At 39.6% G+C, this 19,527-nt stretch overlaps 4 protein-coding genes across 6 annotated transcripts; 3 read left to right on the top strand and 1 right to left on the bottom strand.

The window, feature by feature from the left end:
- Window positions 1-747: 747 nt before the first annotated feature.
- Window positions 748-15,314, bottom strand: fbxl13 (F-box and leucine-rich repeat protein 13). 2 transcript variants are annotated; one of them, XM_032523481.1, is made up of 19 exons: window positions 14,778-15,314; window positions 14,585-14,643; window positions 13,961-14,048; window positions 13,761-13,828; window positions 9,530-9,684; window positions 9,059-9,168; window positions 8,871-8,969; window positions 8,037-8,132; window positions 7,806-7,941; window positions 4,144-4,196; window positions 3,762-3,862; window positions 3,105-3,234; window positions 2,512-2,610; window positions 2,125-2,245; window positions 1,850-2,012; window positions 1,644-1,763; window positions 1,401-1,524; window positions 1,237-1,317; window positions 748-899 (listed from the first exon to the last, which is right to left on the bottom strand). In XM_032523481.1, exons 1-19 carry the CDS (start codon window positions 14,865-14,867, stop codon window positions 762-764), a joined length of 2,031 nt encoding a protein of 676 aa, XP_032379372.1. In that variant the 5' UTR covers window positions 14,868-15,314; the 3' UTR covers window positions 748-761. The 2 variants fall into 2 exon arrangements, with proteins under 2 accessions (XP_032379372.1, XP_032379371.1); XM_032523480.1 differs by having other exon boundaries at window positions 14,585-14,691; window positions 14,778-15,313.
- On the top strand, window positions 2,881-7,690 carry LOC116694052 (leucine-rich repeat-containing protein 17). Of its 2 annotated transcripts, XM_032523482.1 has the most exons (7): window positions 2,892-3,164; window positions 4,570-4,744; window positions 4,858-5,334; window positions 5,481-5,683; window positions 6,395-6,550; window positions 7,034-7,175; window positions 7,260-7,690. In XM_032523482.1, the coding sequence occupies exons 2-7, from the start codon at window positions 4,608-4,610 to the stop codon at window positions 7,543-7,545; spliced, it is 1,401 nt and encodes a 466-aa protein (XP_032379373.1). In that variant the 5' UTR covers window positions 2,892-3,164; window positions 4,570-4,607; the 3' UTR covers window positions 7,546-7,690. The 2 variants fall into 2 exon arrangements, with proteins under 2 accessions (XP_032379374.1, XP_032379373.1); XM_032523483.1 differs by lacking the exons at window positions 4,570-4,744; window positions 4,858-5,334 and having other exon boundaries at window positions 2,881-3,164.
- Window positions 10,477-11,971, top strand: LOC116694053 (uncharacterized). The gene is made up of 3 exons (XM_032523484.1): window positions 10,477-10,555; window positions 10,631-10,689; window positions 10,764-11,971. The coding sequence occupies exons 1-3, from the start codon at window positions 10,539-10,541 to the stop codon at window positions 11,888-11,890; spliced, it is 1,203 nt and encodes a 400-aa protein (XP_032379375.1). The 5' UTR covers window positions 10,477-10,538; the 3' UTR covers window positions 11,891-11,971.
- An 800-nt stretch (window positions 15,315-16,114) lies between the features above and the next one.
- armc10 (armadillo repeat containing 10) lies at window positions 16,115-19,519 on the top strand. The gene is made up of 6 exons (XM_032523485.1): window positions 16,115-16,373; window positions 16,598-16,743; window positions 16,971-17,105; window positions 17,193-17,369; window positions 17,500-17,571; window positions 17,738-19,519. The coding sequence occupies exons 1-6, from the start codon at window positions 16,115-16,117 to the stop codon at window positions 17,987-17,989; spliced, it is 1,041 nt and encodes a 346-aa protein (XP_032379376.1). The 3' UTR covers window positions 17,990-19,519.
- Window positions 19,520-19,527: the final 8 nt, after the last annotated feature.

The following is a 19,527-nucleotide window of genomic DNA, read 5'->3' on the forward strand; positions in this document are numbered from 1 at the left end:
AAAAACTTTTATAAACAAAAGGGGTCTATTCCTCAAAATCAAAAAAAAAAAAAAAGGACACTCCACTTGTCAGTTAAAGTTCATTGGCGTGAAGCAGCCCTATGTCTCCTTTAAAAGGTATCCCAAACATTATTTAACCATTTATTTTTGTGTGATTTTCTCAAGTGTTTCTGCAAAATGGTTTTTTTAGTGGAAAATGTTTTAAAAAACGTCTCAAAATGATGTATTACTTAGGGTCTACTTTACAAAAACTTATTTTTGGGTCTGTTTTTTCTTCTCTCGGGACACTGTTCGGGGGTCACTGGGGTGGTTTTCCCTACTTCTTGGTTTTATCAGTCTTTGGGGGGGGTTTTTATTGGATTTCCCTTTCGGCCATGTTTTACCAAACCGTAGGAGGGCATCATTGCTGTCTCCCATGCTCCCACTTGGGCTTAAGGGGGCCCCCTAAGGAAAAATGCTCTCTGTCATAAAAACTGTTGTCAAATCTCATTTTCAGGGTTTTTTTAAAATGTTTTTTTACTTGGGGGTTTCGTGCAAGGGGCCTTTGAGGGGGCAAGTGGAGGACAATCCTCTCATAAAGGGGGGGGACTGCGATCTGGGGAAAACACGACTCACATCAAAACTCGCGTGTTAACCACTTGTCAATACTGCAGCCATATCGCCCCTGAGACAGGGCAAAAGAAATAAAAAATTTAATAAAAATTTCAAAGCTTTTTAGAGTTGTGTATGCGTGTGTCGTGGTGCATGCCAGTGTTGTTGGGTCATACCTTGGGAAACCCGAATCCGCATGTGACTAAATATCTGCAGTAAAATGAAATCGCTCTGATGGCCGGGTCTGACAGAGATACACAGTCCGACACATCAACATGTTCCAGATCTCTCATGTTCTTGCACAGCTTCTGCCCTCGTGAGGAACAAAAAAACAAGAGAAAGATGTGTGATAGAATGTGAACTTATGTGAAAAATAAAGAGAAGAGGAAGCATGTCTACAAGAAGACAAACATGCTTGTTCACATCTGTAAGTAGTAAGTGAAGAAACAACTGTGAACATGATTGATTCTTTTTTTTTTATTGCTGTTCTAGGAAAGAGTTTGGGTACAAGTTTATTTCCTGTCCGCTGTTGAAATGAACAAACAGTGGAAAAGGAAGTAAACTTGGACCCACAAAAAACGTAAATAACTACAGTAAATAAAAGCCACATCTGGGAATGTGTTGAAATTGTAGCTGAATTTGTACCTCTATGCCAATGTCTGTGATGTAGACACACTCGGCAAGAACTAACTTCTTCAAGCGAATTCTCTCAAGAGCTGCCAGTCCCTAAAAGTACAAATATGAATTTACAAACTATTTAACACCAGTTATCTTTTTTTTCCGGAATTTGTGAGGGTAAGAAACAATACCTGATCCTGGATGTGACAACCGCTGATGTCAAGCGAGCAGATAGAGCTGCCACTCAGCCACTCCAGACTCACATCAGTCAGTCTCTCACAATAACTCAAGTTGAGATGGTACAGTTTACACAACCTGACAAATTGTGCATGCATTCACACACAACAACAATAAAAAGCTGTTGCGTGAGACTATTTGACAAACAACAATAAGATATATGTCTGTGAGTTTGTTTGTGAAGTCATACTATATACCTTTGTGCTATCCTCATGACAGATAGGTCAGTGATGTGACTGCAGTAACTGACATTCAGCTCTCTCAGTTTGGTGGATGAGAAACCTTCAGTCAGATACTGGATCCCAGTATCACTCACCCTAAAATACAAACAGTAAACCCATTATGTCATGCAATGTCATTAGAAAGCACAGCATCTAAAAGTACAGCAGCAGCAAACACACACTTGTTACAAAGTGAGATGTCAAGGTGTTGCAGGTTCTTGAGCTTGGCCATAGATTTGAGGCTTGCGTCAGTCATTCTGGAGCATTCTGCAGCGTGGAGTCTGCGGAGGCCTTGTGAGCCGCTGCACAAGGCCTTCCAGCTGACGTCTGTTAGTTGGTTGTTACCTAAAGTGCACATGGGGTGACAGAATAACTGGATGTTAACTGGGAATGGACTTACTTCTATATTTTCATGTGTATGTGGGAATAAAAGTTACAAGATACAAAATGATCTTACCCTCTGTCCTAAAAGTCTTCAGTTTGGCAACTTCAGCAATGGCTTTGAAGGCAACATCGGAAAGATGAGCAGCATCCAGCAGAGAAATGGCAGACAGACAGCAACATCTGGCAATTAGCGCCTGTTAGAAAATAGCAAGACTCAAAACATTTCTTTGCTGCGAGGGGTTAAGGCTGTGCAGACAAAAAATAAGCATGAGTTGACAAAGAAGATTCTTGTCTAATTTATTCCTTGTTTTCTAAGTTAAATTACATATTAGTCCTTATGAAAGCAATGAAAATGAATTTAAAAATGTTTTTTAAACATTTCATCCCATCTCTGTCATTCCAGAGATGGGATGTTGATCCTGTATGAACCTTGTGATGTGTTAGAAATTAAGAAACGTACCAAGACACAGCTATCTGACAGCGTGGGCATGTCATTGATCACAATCTCCTTGAGTGAAGGGCATCCGGCAGAAATGTATCTGAACCCATTAACAGTCATCTGGGAGGCAAGAGGAAAATATGTGTGTACGTAGGATTCTGTATTATTCTCCTGGATGCAGTTTGGCTTGCTGCTCACATTTTTAGGGCCCTACAAAGTGAAATATCTGGAACCAAAATAATACACATTCCCATAGGAAAAGTGTGATTTATGTTGCAATACATGTGTGTTATGTTATGAAGAGTGCACAGGGTGAGTGGGTGGGCCAGAGCTGACTGTATAAACCCAACCCCTCTTTTGGCCACAGATGCCTTCTACTCTCCCACTCCTTCAGATCTTTGTTCATTGGCTCTGAGCTCTGACTGAGTACAAACAGTTGCCAGAGCACAGCCTGAAATAAGCAAAGACACGTGGAAACAGAGAGAAGTGACTGGATTTATTTAAGGTGGACTGAAAGCGGAATTTTTTTTGAAAAGAAAAAGGCTGTGTCCTGTCTACAGTTGAAGCTGAGTGGAGTCGCAAAACACCAAACTGAGAGAAGAATACCAACTGACCTGAGTGCAGCCGGACAGGTTGAGGTGGATGAGATTTTGGCAACCCTTTCCTGTGTTCAGGTACATAAACCCTTTATCTGTGAATCTGTAGCAGTAGGCCAGACTCAGGTATTGAAGGTTGAGAGAGCTCCTGTTAGAAATCAATAATTGGATTAGTTAATGTACAAAACGGAGGACTTCTTGTGTATGTGTGTGTTTAAGCCTTCGTAGATTATAGTAGGTTGTTTTGTTGTTGTTTTTAAACAAAAGTAAAAATGTAAATACACACTCTGCAAGGAAACCATTGTCATAGAAAACAGTAACATCACATTTTAAATTAAAAGAAGATGTCTTCAAATGAAATATTTCCCGGACATTTTGACAGTTTATGACTGAAAACTGTTGAACTGTTGAACTAGAAAAATCTATCATCAATGCAATCAAACAGTCTGGACTAAATCATTAGGTTGGAACCGACCAAGCTGCTGTCAGACATGAAATACGAGCCAGCAGCATGTTGCACAAACAGAAATGAAGAAAATTCTGGGAACCAAGGGGCAGGAGGCCAGAGGATCATCCCGGGATTTGTTTGTTTAATTTGAAGATGTGTTTGAGCTGGACCACAGTTTAAAGCACAACTGTAGTAACATGGCAGTTTTACCACAAATGGAGGTTTACCTGGACAGTTCCCTTAGAGTTTTGTTTGTTATAGGTGTGCAAGAAAGGTTCAAGTACAGCAGGCAGGGACAGCCCTCGACAATTTTCTGAACCATCACATCCTGTTAAAGAGCAAAAATTTAAATGTTACCTTAACTTCCCTCAACAAGGCACCTGTTACTAGAGTGCATGGAACAGCGTAATATCACAATCAATAATGCATTAACACAAATTTAAATTACTTGGCTTTAATGAAAATGAATCAAATCTATGTAAAATATATGTAATTTAACTTTAGAAAATAGTGTCAACAATACACTACTACATATGATATGAAGGTGATACATTTCCTTGTAGATTTCAGTTTTTGCTATCTATACATTATTATTAATGTTTTACTTACTGTAACATTTAGACACTCTGACAAATTAAGGTCCTGGAGATTTCTGCACTCACCTAAGAAAAGAAATGCAGGGAAAATAAGTAAAAAAGAGAAGATAAATGGCTGGTTGAACTATGTTGTCAACTTTTAGAAATATTTTGCTATAATTATTGTAAAATGTAAGTTGTGATATAAAAGACTGATATACGACAGTATGTAAGGAACAGCATGACATGTCATAGTATTCTGCCTTTCTTCAAAGCTGTGTATACATTCCTGAACAGCTCCTATCTCTTACATAAGGTGTTGCCTCTCACTTCTTCCTCAGGCTAATCAACAGCTGCGTTCCATCAACAATAACACTGTTCAACTTTGAACCATTGCTTCTGTTTCCATAATTTAGCCTTTTTGTAAGACTTTTAATTCCAAAATCCTGCCTTTCTCCAGCTCTTCTTACTGAAAAGACAATCCCTGCAGGACACAGGATGCGTATGACCTCCTCTCTCCTCTTAGCCTCTCTACTCCTCCTCCTGCTCCCGTCCACTGAAATGAAAAGACCCGGGAAGATTTTTGGGAAGGGCAAAGGCCTCAGGGGGGCGAGACGCAAACTCGCACACGACAGGTATGGATTCATTCTTTTCTAATTTGTTCACTCTATTTTTCATCTACTTAAATGACCATGTGTAGCCAGTGGCAGGCCATGAAACCTTTTTGTTTGTGTTTGAAAACTGTCAGAGTAAGAGGTGCTGCGCGTCACAGCAGATCAGGCCCCTCCAGGCTTGTGGGATCTTACTGCTCAGAGTTGACAGAATCTGGAGACTTCTTTGTTGACTGTCAAGACCGACACCTCACCTCTATTCCCACCTCACAAACCTGGTCAAAACAACCAAAGCACCTCCTTCTAGCACGCAACCAGATCAAAGTCCTTCGTGATGGGGCCTTCTTTGGATTTGAGAGTTTAACGAGTCTGGACCTGCAGCAGAATCAGATCTCTTTGGTGGAGGAAGGGGCCTTCCAGGGCCTGACACGCCTTACAACCCTGCTGCTGCAACACAACCGCCTGGGAACACTTAGCGAGGAGGCCCTCATCCCCATGCCAAACCTTCGCTACCTTCGTCTTTATGATAATCCCTGGAGGTGTCTCTGCCAGATGGACAGTCTCATACGCACCCTACAGGTCCCAAGCAACCGTAATCTAGGAAATCATGCCAGGTGTGTGATTCCACAAAAAACATTTTGACAAAGTTTGATCTAACGGTCTCATTCCACAGGTGTACATTACTGATTCCCAGAATAACAAACAGCCTCCAAATTTCACATCTGATTTTATTGTGAGTTAGCAGTGTTTTCTCTTGTAGGTGTGCAGAGCCCATCAGGCTGAAAAACATGAAGTTGAAGCAGATTGACCCCAAATTACTTTGTAAGGAGAGAGACCCAACCAGCAACCAAACAGATCCCACAGACCTTGTAATGCCCATTCCAATTCGCATAAAACCAGATGCCACCACTTTATGCCATACCTACCTTTTCCCCCAAATACGAATGGACTGCAGTAAAAGAGGCAAGTTCAGCTTTTTCCTAAATGAGTTTGATTAAATGTTTTCTACCCTGCGCCTCCGTGTGTTTTTAGAAATTCATCACACGTGTTCCTTAGGCAATAGCAGAGTTAGGAAAAATTCCTCTGAATCTTCATCTCATAGAGTTCGTATTTTAATGATTAAATATTACTACTGGTACGGGAATAAATAAACTTGCATTTCTCAAAGGATTTTCAGGGCCAGACACAGAACTGGCAAAGAGCCACATCTAGTTTGGCAGGTGTTGTTTATTCAATGTTATGTTGCTTGCTTCTTTAACCTCAGACAGATTCTACTTTATAGTCATTTGTTACCTTGCAGTATAAACAACTTGGAAAGCATTAGTTAAACAAAAGTTGGGCCATACATCATAATAAGTCAATTGCTAAACCTGCAAAAATATTTTAGAGGTGCCTAAAAATAAAGTTAATCAAATAGTGTGTTACTACTATTTGTTCCGTACTGGCAGGAGGCCTAGATTTTAGAATAAATTCAGGTCATAAAGCAGAACAAAAATCTGTCTCTGTTTGTCACGTGCAGGACTAACAGTGGGAACTCAAGATGATTTCTAAGTGCAGTCTTTGGTTTAAGAAATTTGAAATGGTACAGATTAAAGAAATCCATAATTTTTATGTGAATGAAGCACAGTTATAATTTCTGGCACCTTTAAGTAACCCCTTTCCCTCCATGTTTAGGTTTAACCGAGGTGCCAACAGGTATTTCAGAGGATGTTGTTCACATTGATCTGTCCCATAATTCAATCCGTCTTCTCAAAGCCAGAAATTTTCAAACAGCGAGGAGCCTCAGAACCCTTAACATCAGTCATAACAGTATGGAGCACATTGACACAGGTATGTTTGCTGTTATTACTGCATACCTATTAAACATAATCCTAAGTAAATATTACTGTATGTGCCTAACATTTCCTATAATTTTCAGGATGAAAAATTGTGCTTTTCTTTGGCTGATGGATAACTTGTGGAAGGCTACAGGTGGAGAACATATTATACAACTGCTGCTGAATTCGGTTTCCCTTATTTCCTTTGTAGAGAGAGCAGGAATTCTGCTGTTTGTGTATACAGTATTGTCTTTATGTATAGTGGGGAAAGCTGACAGGGTTACAAACATAATCTGATCACTATGCTTAAGTGATTTAGACACAAACTGAACGCCAGCCCGTACATTCCTATCAGAGTTTGATTGCACCTCTGGCTTTTACATTTCATGGAAAAAGAATAAACAGCAACAGGTCGGTCTAAATATACTGTATACTGAAAGATGCAAGAAGTAAATAGATACTATGTTCATGCATCTGTTTCTTTTCTCTCTCCCAGCTTCCCTGTTTGGGCTGCTGCACCTTCGTGAGCTGGACCTGTCCGACAACAGCCTGCATTTTGTCCAGTACGGCGTTCTTGAAGACCTTTACTTCCTGTCACAGCTAAAACTGGGAGGAAACCCCTGGGTGTGTGACTATAGGTGGGTTCTTTGGCTCAAATGTTTGCAATCATTTTCTTTAGACAAATGCAAATAATTATTAAAAACTGATTGCATTTTTTTCAGCATCCACTACATGGTGTACTGGCTGCATCTGCACCCAGGGGTGAGGCACTCTGGCCTGCTGTGTCACTCCCCTCCTGAACATACTGGGAAGAGTGTAGCGAAGTATGTGCATTCCTACAACGGAGAGTGTCCAAAGGACAGACATCAAAACAGAACAGATCCAGACCAAACAAACCCTGAACTATGGAATACACCAATGGAAGTGCAAGGAGAGCTGGAGGAGGAGGAGCTGGAGCCGAGCCACTTGAGAGGACCGCAGAAATATCAGATCATCAGGCTGTCCTGACTCAAATGAAAATTTTACCTAAAGATTTGACTTAATTTTTGTTCAATATCATAAAACCGTCTGTATCAGATAGAGAAAAATACATTTTTCACTGTTTTTTTTGGATTGTTGTCTTTATAATCCAAATGTAAGAGTTATCAACTTATTGACTGACTAATTACTACTATACGAACATGATCTGTATAGGCCAGTGCACATCTAAAACATGGGTATTGGTCACGAAACACATCAAAATCTGGCAACAGATGTGCATTACTCACTGATATATTTCAAGCTGTGCCATTTTAGAGACGTGCAGCCACGCAGGTTAAGATGGATCACAAAAGGGCGATACGTCTGCAGAATCTGCTTCATTGTGCTGTCTGTTATCCAGTCTTTCTCCACAGAGAAGTTGATCTAGCAGGGACACACATTAGGGAACATATATCCTCAAGTATAACTTTAAACGCCACTGTAAATTAAATACAAGAAGCAAATCTTTTAGTACAGACCTGACTCCACAGTGTGCCTGACTGGATAATAGCTTTCCATGTGCAACACACCTCAGCACAATTTAGCCAGTCTCGCAACCCTAAATATTGAAAGATCTGCAGAAGTAAAAAAAAAAATAATAATTTGAGATAATTGATCATTTGCAGATGTGGAAACGTGAATATTCTTTTTCTTTCTCTCTCACCAATATCTGAGTAACCAAATCAGAACATGCAGAATTCACTGCCACATCTACCACTTTACAAGGCAGTGTGATGTAACTGTACTAGCAGCTTCTTTGTTTCTCCAAACATAGTCATGCTGAAGCACTACTTATTGAGAGAGCTGTTGGACAGAAACACCAAAGCAAAAACCCAAACTGCACTCCCTTTGCCAGCAAATCCAAAATAAACAGGGTCTATTTCTGGCAGGTGCAAGCAGAGTCAAAAAGATGCTTACTGGAGTTATATAACACATTTGTAAACTACTATACAGAGGCACTAGTGTGTTATGTTAAGTACTTATATAATTGTATAATACCTACAACAAATAAAAAGTATTATTGATATGCAAAAAAACAGCAACACGTGAGAGTCTTTTTATGAATGCAACTCTTTCTGCATAATGGGTAACATTAATTGACATTAATGGGTGACATTAAACAACTGTCCTAGAAGAGACCGGAGGCATGTTTAAAGTGAAGTCCACGTTAAGTCTTCTGTAACATATATGTTTTCATCACTGCCTCTCCTAGAGAACAGAGACGTGAAACTGCTAAAGCTTTAGATCTGAGGCTATCATCTTTCTGTGTTGCTGAGTGACTCATGAACGCTGTGTAGTTGAAGAGGAAAAACCTTTATTGAAAGGCTGCTAGGGAGCACTGAGAGTCCATCACATCCTTCCCTGATCTGGTGGACTTCGCTGTCAATTTCTATAAACCCCATTTCCAACCTCTGTAAGACAAACACAAAATTAAGAAATGTAGAAAATAGGTAGAATTTGTTATATTTTTTTTCTACTAATATTCCAAATAAATGTTTACCTTAAAGTACTCTTTTGTCCTCTTTGAGTCCTTTGCAACATTACACCATGCAGCCATGATGCGCTCAAGGCGGCCAGCGTTTACAAGTCTCTCAAGCTTCTCTGTGGCAACTAAGACAAGAAATTTAAATATTGTTTCAAATGTCCATCCCTTTTGAACACACAAGTATTTAGAATTATGCATCTTTTTTGGCAGCGGATAATGTGGGCTAAATTAAGGCAACAACAATCTCTAAACACATTTAGCTCATTAAAGTAGAGTCATGAAGAGGGAAAAGTGCACAGGACAAAATGAGTCCCAAGAAGTGTATATAGTGGGGAACAAATTATTGTCAGAAAAGACTTTTAGTTTGGACACATTTCTTAACCACACTGCATGTATTCTCTGGCTATACAAAAGTCACAACTTGCAAAAACAGTCAACACTCCTCATGATTACATTCCATTCAGAAATAATTAAGAAACCGCCTACCGGCCTGTGTCTTCTTGTGCAATTTCACCCAGTTTGACCATTTGGTGAGTGCAACGAGCTGGCATTTCCTCTCATGATGCTTCTTTGCCATGTCCATCTTCAGAGTCAGCTCTATTATCTCACTTTTACTCTGCGTGGTGAACCGCTTCCATTTCCTGTTCCCAAAAGCAAACACAGCTCATCATTAATTCAGTGGAAAGGTACGCAGGCAGACTGAAGCCTGCATTAACTCAAAAGGACAGGTGTCAGTAACATTGAAATATTACTGTTTCATCTCAAAAAGGATTTTTTCTAATGCTGATCTCAACTGAAGCTGGTTTGGACATTCAGACAGGACAGAGTAATTGACTGGACAAAATACATACATACATACATACATACACATATATATGTGTATACATACATACATTTTGTCCCGTATATACTGTGTATATATAAAGTATACACAGAATACACAGAACAAAAGATCAATGAAATGTAAGTTTGCAGTGACAATAGACAGGTGAAAGGTAATATGTGAAACAATATCCTCATGAACTCCGCACCAGAAACCACATTTACGACTTTCATTCACATGGGTTAAGTTTCTGCTTAGAGTTACATCTGAGTCACTCTCTCTTGGTGTTATCAACGTTTTATCAATGTTTTAGGAGAGATTCATTTTAGAGCAATAGGATATATAGATATATATATATTTTGATATATATATATCATATATATTATATATATAGATTGATTTTAGTGACTTTTGAACAATCACCTTGCAGCCCTTTGAATAAATGCTCCACCTGTGCTTGACTAATTTGGTTGACTTTCACACAGAACCAGCTGTCTACAATCCCCTAATTGCAATCGGTGTACGCAGAATCTGAAATGTTTTAGTATCCCTCCTCATTCCTTGCTCTCAAACTAGAAAGGAAGGACGGAGCATGATTGATTGTTTTTCACGCTGGTATTCTTAATCAACAGTCTGCTGTTACACGCGGATACAGTGGTTGAACTCACTTCTATGGCTCTTCCAATTGGGTAAATAAAATAAATAAGTGTATTTTTGGTAAAATGTGGCCTGTGTTACTTTTTGTTTATAACTTTGTTTTTCAGGGTTTCTTGGCTTTGCACTCTGTTGTTATGGGGCTGCATTTGTTTTCCTCCTGAAAAAGGTAAGCATTTCTATATTATTCTTGTCCATGTTCAACCATATGAATTACATGTAATGTTTGTTTAATTCCAACAGGTTACATTGTTGCACATGGTTACTTTTTTAATGATGGTGAATTCGGTAGCCATTCAGGTGTGCTTGGTCCACAAACCTCAAACCAGTTTCATTCTGGACCGTCTTTAAACACAAATCAAGACTCTGATAGTCCAAGGGATGAAATGCAAGCTTTCAGGGACCAAAGCTTTGATTCCCTTCAGAGAGAACCAGTCAATGAAAACAATGACAATACTAGCTACGTTGCTAGCCTCAGTGAAGAGATGGTACAAAGCAAACCAGACTCAGAAAATGATGTCCCCTCCGCTCCCCCAGTGCAGAAATATGAGCGTGATGGTTCTGACTCTCACCCCTTTGGCTTTTTAGTGAAAGAGCACACACAAGAGAATATTGTGGAGGGCACCAGTTTCCAAACAATTAAAGATTTCAAACGGTTTATAAAAACAATGAAGAACTCCTTCTTAATGCCAGGAAGTGACTTTGGTAGACATTTTCAAACCGCACGGGAAACTATGGCAAACAAGATGGCTTCTAATGCTGAAAATGTAAAGGGAGCGCCAGACACAGGCTCTAGGTCTAATTTGGCAAAAGAAGGAACTGCCCATGATGGCGCCAGTGAAAATGAAGTCTGGAGTGAATCTATGAATACAGCATTTAAACAAAGTAAACAGGGTGCCAACTACCAAATGCCAAGTGAAAACCTCCCTGATCCTGTCGACTCCACTGCAAGACTCATTTCTACCAATGTTTATGACAACCAAGACTCAGGCTCTTCTCTCTACCCACGCCATCATTTAGCAGCCACAGAGCATGTTTCAAGCGCTTATGGAAGTTATGACAGGGGTGGCATTTCTGGGGAAAACACTAATTCTTTCATAAGTGCTCCTCATGAGCAAAATGAAAATGTTCCATTAACATACAAGCTCCCTGGACAAATACCCTCTGGCTCATTCCTTGGAGAGGGTTTGTCTTTCAGTGGCTATGTGACTACACCCCCTGTTAACTCTCTAAACGGCCCATCTCAAGATTTCAGCGATTATTTAAGTAAGAAATTCAATGTAACTCCTCAAATCTCTGAAGAAAAACAACCAAAATATAAATCTCACAAAGTGACTCCGTCCTGTCTGCACCAATGCCTGCATCTTTGAATTCCTACAGCAACAGTTTATATGTTGGTGCACCAAGAGATCAACTCTTCTTCCCAGATTATCTCCCAAAACATAGGGAAAGACCAGCCCAATCATTTCAAGCATATCAAGCCACCGTTAACAAGGAATCAAAAGATATAAGCTACACTCCCAACGCCCACCTGCCAGTATCTACTGGTTCTGTTTCTTCAAGCTCTGATTACTCTTCACAACGGAGTAGTAGTAGTAGTAGTAGTAGTAGTAGTAATGTGGGAGTTCAAACAAGTAGCCCACGTGATGCTCAGAATCAGGCTTTCAACAGAAAGCAGCCAGTTAAATTCCACCCAATGTTTTCTGTGAAACCTTCCAGCTCTTTCCATGGCTCAAGCAGACATGATGGCAATCTCGGGGACCAGACAGTATTAGACGTCCTTACACCCTCACGGCCAAGGCAAAAGTTGAGGAGAAATCAGACCTCTCCAAGCTGAATCTGGTCTCTCAGGGACCAAAACAAGTAGCTGACAATACCCTGATTCCTATTTTTAGTGACTTGAATTTTATCCGTAGTGAGATCTCATCCCAGCTTGGTGTTAGTGAAGCGAATTTCAACTCTCTAATTAACTTGACTCCAACCTCCCTAACGGAGAGAGACTTTTCAGGATCCGTTGGCAATGAAATCATGTCCAGGAACTTTGGAATCAAGAATATAACCTCTGATATCTGTTGTGCCAGAAACCCCCTGGGCTCATTTACTACCTCGCTTAGATGAGAAATTTCTCTAAATGGTGGCCATGAAAGTGCAACAAGAGCTGGCCTTCTACAGACCCTCATACAACCAAGCCAAGCATGGAAGCATCCAGCAAATAAAAATAAAGAGCCCGGCAACATGGCCTATTGGCCTCTTAAACCGCTATCTGCATCAAAAGGTTCTGCTTCTACATTAAGTGGTGTATTTTGGAGGAATGGTGACAATACAAAAAAGCTTCCTCTTCAAACTGGCTCTAACATGTCACCACCATCTATAAACACTTATGTTGACAAAGTCCAGAATCAGCTATGTATTGGGCAAAGTATCTCTATCACAGATCCGTTAGGCACCATTATCAGCTGGATGACTACAAGAACACTGTATCCCACAATATAAAAGAATGTGGAAAAACTGAAGATAAAATAAACAGTAATTTTGTTTGTGCTTATGATTAATTCAAATAGTAAACATTTTTCACATCTCAAACTTTCTCAAGCAGTTCTTCATTTGTCATTGGGATCCTTAGTAAAATTCATAAATGTCTATTCATAAAAAAGACAGCAGTGGCCAGATGTTTTGGTAAGAGAAACATTCATATTCCAAAAATCTATAGCACTTTTTGCATCTAAAAATTGCCTTTGTTTTCTTTGCCATTTTATATGTAGGTGAAATTGCTGACAGCAAGTACTATATAAATAAGAAGTGTTCATATTGTGAATACCTAATGCTCACACAACTTAACTCAAATAAATATATATTTTCTTTATTATGTAGCCATCTTCAACTGGGAGGAAATTCAAGTTACTTTCTGCAGTTCTATTCACATCCAATCTGACTGGTAAAAAAATGTCTGTTTTGAAGTGGAAGATCTTTATTTTTAGTCACACATGACAAGTATAGTCAATGCCAATATTTGAGCAGTGAAACTTATACATAGCAATTTGATATTTCTCACAACTCCATGTAGGGTGATGGTTAGAAAAATGGTCTTTTAACGATCATGTTTAGATCAAACTTCACCTGATGCTTGTAGGTTGCACTTCAAGCCATAAAACATGTAGTTTATGCATAATGGCCCTTTCCTTCATTTTCCCTCAAGAAATCCTTAATCAATTATGTGTTGGTCTTGACTGCAAGGCCTACCTGAAGCAAGAGCTTGTTAAATGTTTCCTGTAACAGCTGAAGGCCTTCTCAGAAAGACAAAAGGTCCACTAGAGAGAAATACAGAACAATTATTACAAAACACTGAAATCTATTTAATTTGAGACTGAATCATTTATCTGAGAAATTTGGGACTCAACCTGACATTTAATGGTGTGTTTATTCCAATAACAATACTGTACCATGGAGTCATCTGGGTCAATGTAGACAGTGTCCACAGTCAGGGAAGTTGTTGCAGTATGCTGTTCTGCATCCGCAACAAACTTGTGCCTCAAAAAAAGAATAAAGTAAACATCAAAACAGTGATTTTGTCTTAGACTTACCTCACACACAGATTTTTTTTTTTTTTTTTTTTTTTTTTAATCTGCTACTTCAACTGTTAAAAATGGTAATAGAGCATTAGGTGTAGAAAATGTATTTACATCCACTGAGAATTTTACTATTGCCAATATATGTAATTTAAAGGGGCACTTAAGATGTGTTAATGTGACCAAATTGACAATGGTGGGCAAGGTAACTAAAAAGAGAACATTATATAATTAGAAACAATGTGATAGAAATGTCAATGTCTGTTTAGTTTGTTTGATACAAGCTTTTCCCTTCAGTGAAGTTTGGGTCTGAGATGTAATGTAGAGAGGAAATAAAACTTGTCTTTGACATGGACTTTTAATCCTTACTGTTCACTCCTCCACATTTAGCTAGTAATTCAGTGACTTTTACGCCAAGCAGTAAAAGAAAACTAGAGCAAGTGAGCCCCCAAGTGTCCGTGTCAAGGAAAGTCAAAAGAAAGGTCTAACGTTACCTACCAGTCAACATCATGAAGATTATCATGTCCCTGGAAGGCCATGAGACTGTTTTTCAGAAACTGTATCGGGTCATTGGGACATGACAGACATGAAGCTGTCAATAGGGCCTATTGAAAAAGTAAAAATTCAAGTAGTTAACATTAGCTAGCTAACCTACATGCAACATTTCTAAAAAAAATGTCACCTACGTTACCTTATATATTTGTGGCAGGCATTGTTTCACTTCGCACTCTTGCAGAGTAGGTGTTGCGTTTGCTGCAGCCATAGTTTGTCTTTGACACATTTGCAAAGTCGAATAGTTATCTTAGAATCGACTATCTTACTAACTGTTAGCTAGCTAGCTAGCTATATTAGTTCAATATTAGCGTTTGTCAGATTTTTCCTGGTACTCCCATTGACCGTTAAAGAAGTTAAAGGGTACTCCATCTCGATTTTTTTATTCAACGTTGCCAGGTAACGATAACGAAGCAAGTAAAAGCGCTGGGTTAGTGTTGGACAACTGACAATGCGCTGCAACAAGAGTCAAATGTACCATAGTATAGCTAGCTAAGTTACAAACCCAACAGTGTGACGCACATGACTTAAGTCAACAAATTGCAGTTTTTAACACATTCCAAATATATATTGAAATGTTTATAGGGTGTGTATATATAGGTATATACGGTTTTTATATCGACACTATTTGCTAATCACCCAGTGAAAGATTTGGTCGTCCACTCAGAGCTGGGCAGTGTTGTTAGATTGGACGGTTCCGGGCTCCTTAAACTTATATTAAAGTTGTGTAAAAAAAATGATTCGGGCGGGTTGTGATCAATTTGGGCTTACTTTTAATGCAACAATATCCAAAAGACGTTTATGTTACATTGTGTGTCTGTCAATGTTGTAGGTGTTTTTGAGTTTGCCTTAAACAGAGGCGATAGGGCCGCTGGGCGGGTTCAATGGTTCTAGACTATTTTGGGCTTCTTTTTGTCAATCCAATCTGGTAACACTAGGGGCATATTCAATCTCAAAACGGTGTGCAGCGTTTTACTACGGTTTCTTGGTTGAACGACATATTTCCTCTGAACGGCGTGCAACGGCTTTGAGATATGTTTTCTTTCGTTTCGTGGATATTTCTCTCGTTTATTGTTTGTGTCGTATGTCAGAGACGTGTCTGTATATATTGGTATTAAAAGGCAGAGCGCTTGCGCACACAGCAGGGTGTTCAACGCACCCCGTTTCAATATAAAAAAACGTATTGCAACGTTTTGTCGGAGCTGAACGTGGCCCAGCTGTCCGGAACAAATCATTGTTGACAACTGTAGCTTGACAGCAAAGTTCTCCAGACAAACAATGAAGCGGTCAACATGTGTTTGGGTGGGTTGTGTAGTGGTTTCGATGGGTTTTCGTCGGCGCTAGCTAACTAAGGAGACGGGTTAGTTAGCTGGTAAGTCAACCGATTTGACCCAACACGTTTGGGAGCATCTGCAGCTTAAGGTTAGCTAACGTTAGCTAACAAGGGTTAGCTAAAGACGTAGCGTTAGTAGCAGCATGGGCGATGGCAGTATTACTCCCAGGTTCGGCAACATGAAAGCGTTACTTGGGATAGTTGCCGGAGCTGGAGCTTCCTACGGGTTATACAAACTCATAAGCGGGGGAAGCTTCAAGAGAAACAAAAAAAGTGCTGCCACTCAAAGTCCTGGTGTCAGGAACAGAGAGACCATTGATGTTACCCTACAGCCGGGCAGCCTGCTGGCCAGAGTGTCTGGACTGGATGTTGTCTGCCCCCGACCAGTGGATGTTGCATCAGGTAAGAACCATATAGAGCTCATGAAGCGTTCACGATCACTACATCTAAACCCATGTGATTGTTCTAGCAAGGTGACGTGAATCGCAAGATGATTTCTCTGATGCCCTTTTCTTTCCCAAAATGCAGTCAGATCTTTATAAAACTTTTGATTAAATGTCTCCTCCAATGCAAACACTTATTAAACATCACTAAATGTTGGTTAAATGGCTTATTTCGCTCCATAGCTGACATCATCCACCAGTCCCCTGGCAACATTGATCCACAGCATTTGAAAATGCTACTGTCATGTTTGCAGACCAGCAATAATCCACCCGACAGATGTCGAATCCTACTTACGTTAGGAAATTGTGCTGCCTTTACTGTGAATCAGGTACAGTCAAAGTGTATTTTCTCATAAACCTTCTGCAAGTGAGGTTAGTTCTTTTTTATATAATGTAAAGTTGCCAATTATCTATTTATAAAGTTATGTACCTGTTCTATTTTGTCAAAGATCTGTATGTACAGTACATTGTGACATTGTATCACTTTTTCAGCCATGTATAATCTTTTTTCTCTTTACCTTTTTTTTTTTTTTTTTTTTTTTTAATGATCTTCCAGAATCTAATACGGGAATTTGAAGGCATTCATACCATAGCTGGTTTCCTTTCTGATCCTGTGGCAGAGGTTAGAGTGCAGACTCTAAATGCTTTAAATAATCTATGTATGAACATCCAGAACCAGGAACATATAAAGGTATGTTGCCGAACAGAAAATATCAATTAATCTCCTGCTGAATATGAGATATTTTTGGTTATATGTATCAATGTCCATGTCTCACAGATTTATGTGCCACAAGTGCTGGAGCTGATAGAGATGTCACCAGTGAATTCTGACCTTCAGCTTGCTGCTCTCAGGCTGCTGACAAACCTTTCAGTCACAGATAAACATCAACATTTGCTTAAGGAATCAATTACACTTTTACTCTCTCTACTTGTTGTGACCATTGAAGAATTACAGGTTGGTATATTTTCAGGTTACACCAGGTTGATCTTCACACATTTTTAGACCATTTTGAAACAGTTGAAAAGTCGGATGTTTGTAATGTAATACAACAAGATTGAATGAAACACTAACATTTGCATTTCAGGTTCAGACTTTGAAAGTCCTTGTGAATTTGTCATCCAATCCAGATATGATGGATGACATTGTTCAAGCTCCGGTAAGAATAAAGAAATTGTAAAAGTTATTTAGCATGGTTCTGCTTTGAGAGGTCATAAAAACAAATGGACGTGCAGAATAATTCAATTTTCTTTGTAGTCAAACTGTTGTGACATTTCTTTATAAATCTTAGTTTTGATGATGGTCTTTTCTGCTTTTTGCCATAGGCACCAGCTTCTGTTGTGCTGCTGTTTGATGCACGAACAGCCCCTGCGGTGCTTCTGCGACTACTGACCTTCGCAGGGAACTTAAAGGACTGGAGGCCCTCGGCCCAGGTGGCTGATGAACTGAGGCGGAAGCAGGATTGCCTTTTCCGGGTCATGTTAGATGAGTCTTCCCAGCTCCACAGCAGACTGGTCCAGCTGCTTTCACACCCGGATGGGGAGATTCAGTCCCAGGTGGCCCGCATCTTGACATAAACCTCCTTGATCTTGATCCATGCACAGCTTTTGCTTCCACACATTTTGCCAAAGCCACCAACCCATCGCCCTTCAAGTTCAGTTGTAAATCTGTGGATACTCAGATTACACTCTTGCACGCTCTATATCTACAGCTTTCACTAGATCCGTATCATTAACATACATAATTAAATGATATTTTCCACCTCACCAGCCACTCTTCCACTTCCTGTTTCCACTTTCTTACACTAAAATGAATTAAAAGCCCCAAGGAAACTGGAAGAAACCATTCATTTTAGTAGAGTATAAAAACAGGCCACTTTTTTTTTTTTTTTTCTGCCACCAAGAGTTTTCTTCTCATTGCCAGAGACTATTTGCCTTCAAAAATCCACAGTGCCCCTCCTTCTGAGAACTTCACCTACTTTTGCTGAAGACACGTTCCAGGTGACATTTCTGAACCCAAACCCACTGCCAAACATTTTCCAGAGAATGTGTCAGAATGACCTGTGCAGCACGACCCAACTTACTTACAGCTCTCCTGTGGCTCAGAGAAACACTTAGATGGAGAGCCTAAGAGGTTTCTTGCCGCACACCTTAGCATGCCTTAGAGACATGAATGAATGGATGTGCTACATCTCCAGTCCTCGCTTATTTACATGTTTGATTTAAAGATCATGGTCTTTAAGGTCATTTATTTATTTGAGAATCAGTGCATCATGACTTTAGAAGAGCCAAAGTTAGGTCGACTTACATAGGGGTTGGCCTCCCATTCAGGTTCAGTGTATTGGGGAAGAACTTGGTTGAAACACTGCCTCCCCTGCATTAAGAAGAGCTAGTACAGGTGGTTGGTAATCCCGGTAAGGATCTCAGACAACACCTGCAAAGGCCAGAGGGAGGAGTTGGAGGAAGTAGCAGGGGGAAAAAAAGATGTCTTGACTGCTATGATTGATCCAGCTACCACAAATAGCATACCAGATATGCATCTTGGAAATAAATGAAGGAGGGGTTAACTTCTGATAAAGCAGTCTGTAGTAAGGATTACTGCATTTTAAAATGTGAATGCATACATTGCTTATTAAATTACAACAGAGATTGAATGTTAAATTCAAGCCTTGCTATTTTAAGTCATGCACTTGTAATGTGACAGGCTGTAAGTGACCGATCCACATGTCTTGCTGGAGGACTGGAGCTGTGGACTCAGCTGCCGACTTCTTAACAGTATTTACAGAAAGGAGGATGGGTGTGGCATACCTCTAAATTGCATGAAAAATGTGACAATTATCTCAGAATATAAATTTGTAATGCAAGGGTTTTGTGGCATGAGCCAGTCCAGGTGTAAAGAAATGCTGCACATTTTTATGTTTGGACACTGACTTTATTGAACCCAAATACTAAATATCTCTCAGGCAATATGGTTTACCAGAACAGATAACAGCAGGAGGCTGATTTAATTGTAACCTAGATTATAATATTTATTTAATGAATTTTGCCTATAAAATGAGAAATCTGTTTGTCTGTTTGAATTGTTCAATAAATATCCTATATTACAAATTATAAAT

Source organism: Etheostoma spectabile, chromosome 8 (genome assembly GCF_008692095.1).
Source record: "Etheostoma spectabile isolate EspeVRDwgs_2016 chromosome 8, UIUC_Espe_1.0, whole genome shotgun sequence".
NCBI classification, from domain to species: domain Eukaryota; kingdom Metazoa; phylum Chordata; class Actinopteri; order Perciformes; family Percidae; genus Etheostoma; species Etheostoma spectabile.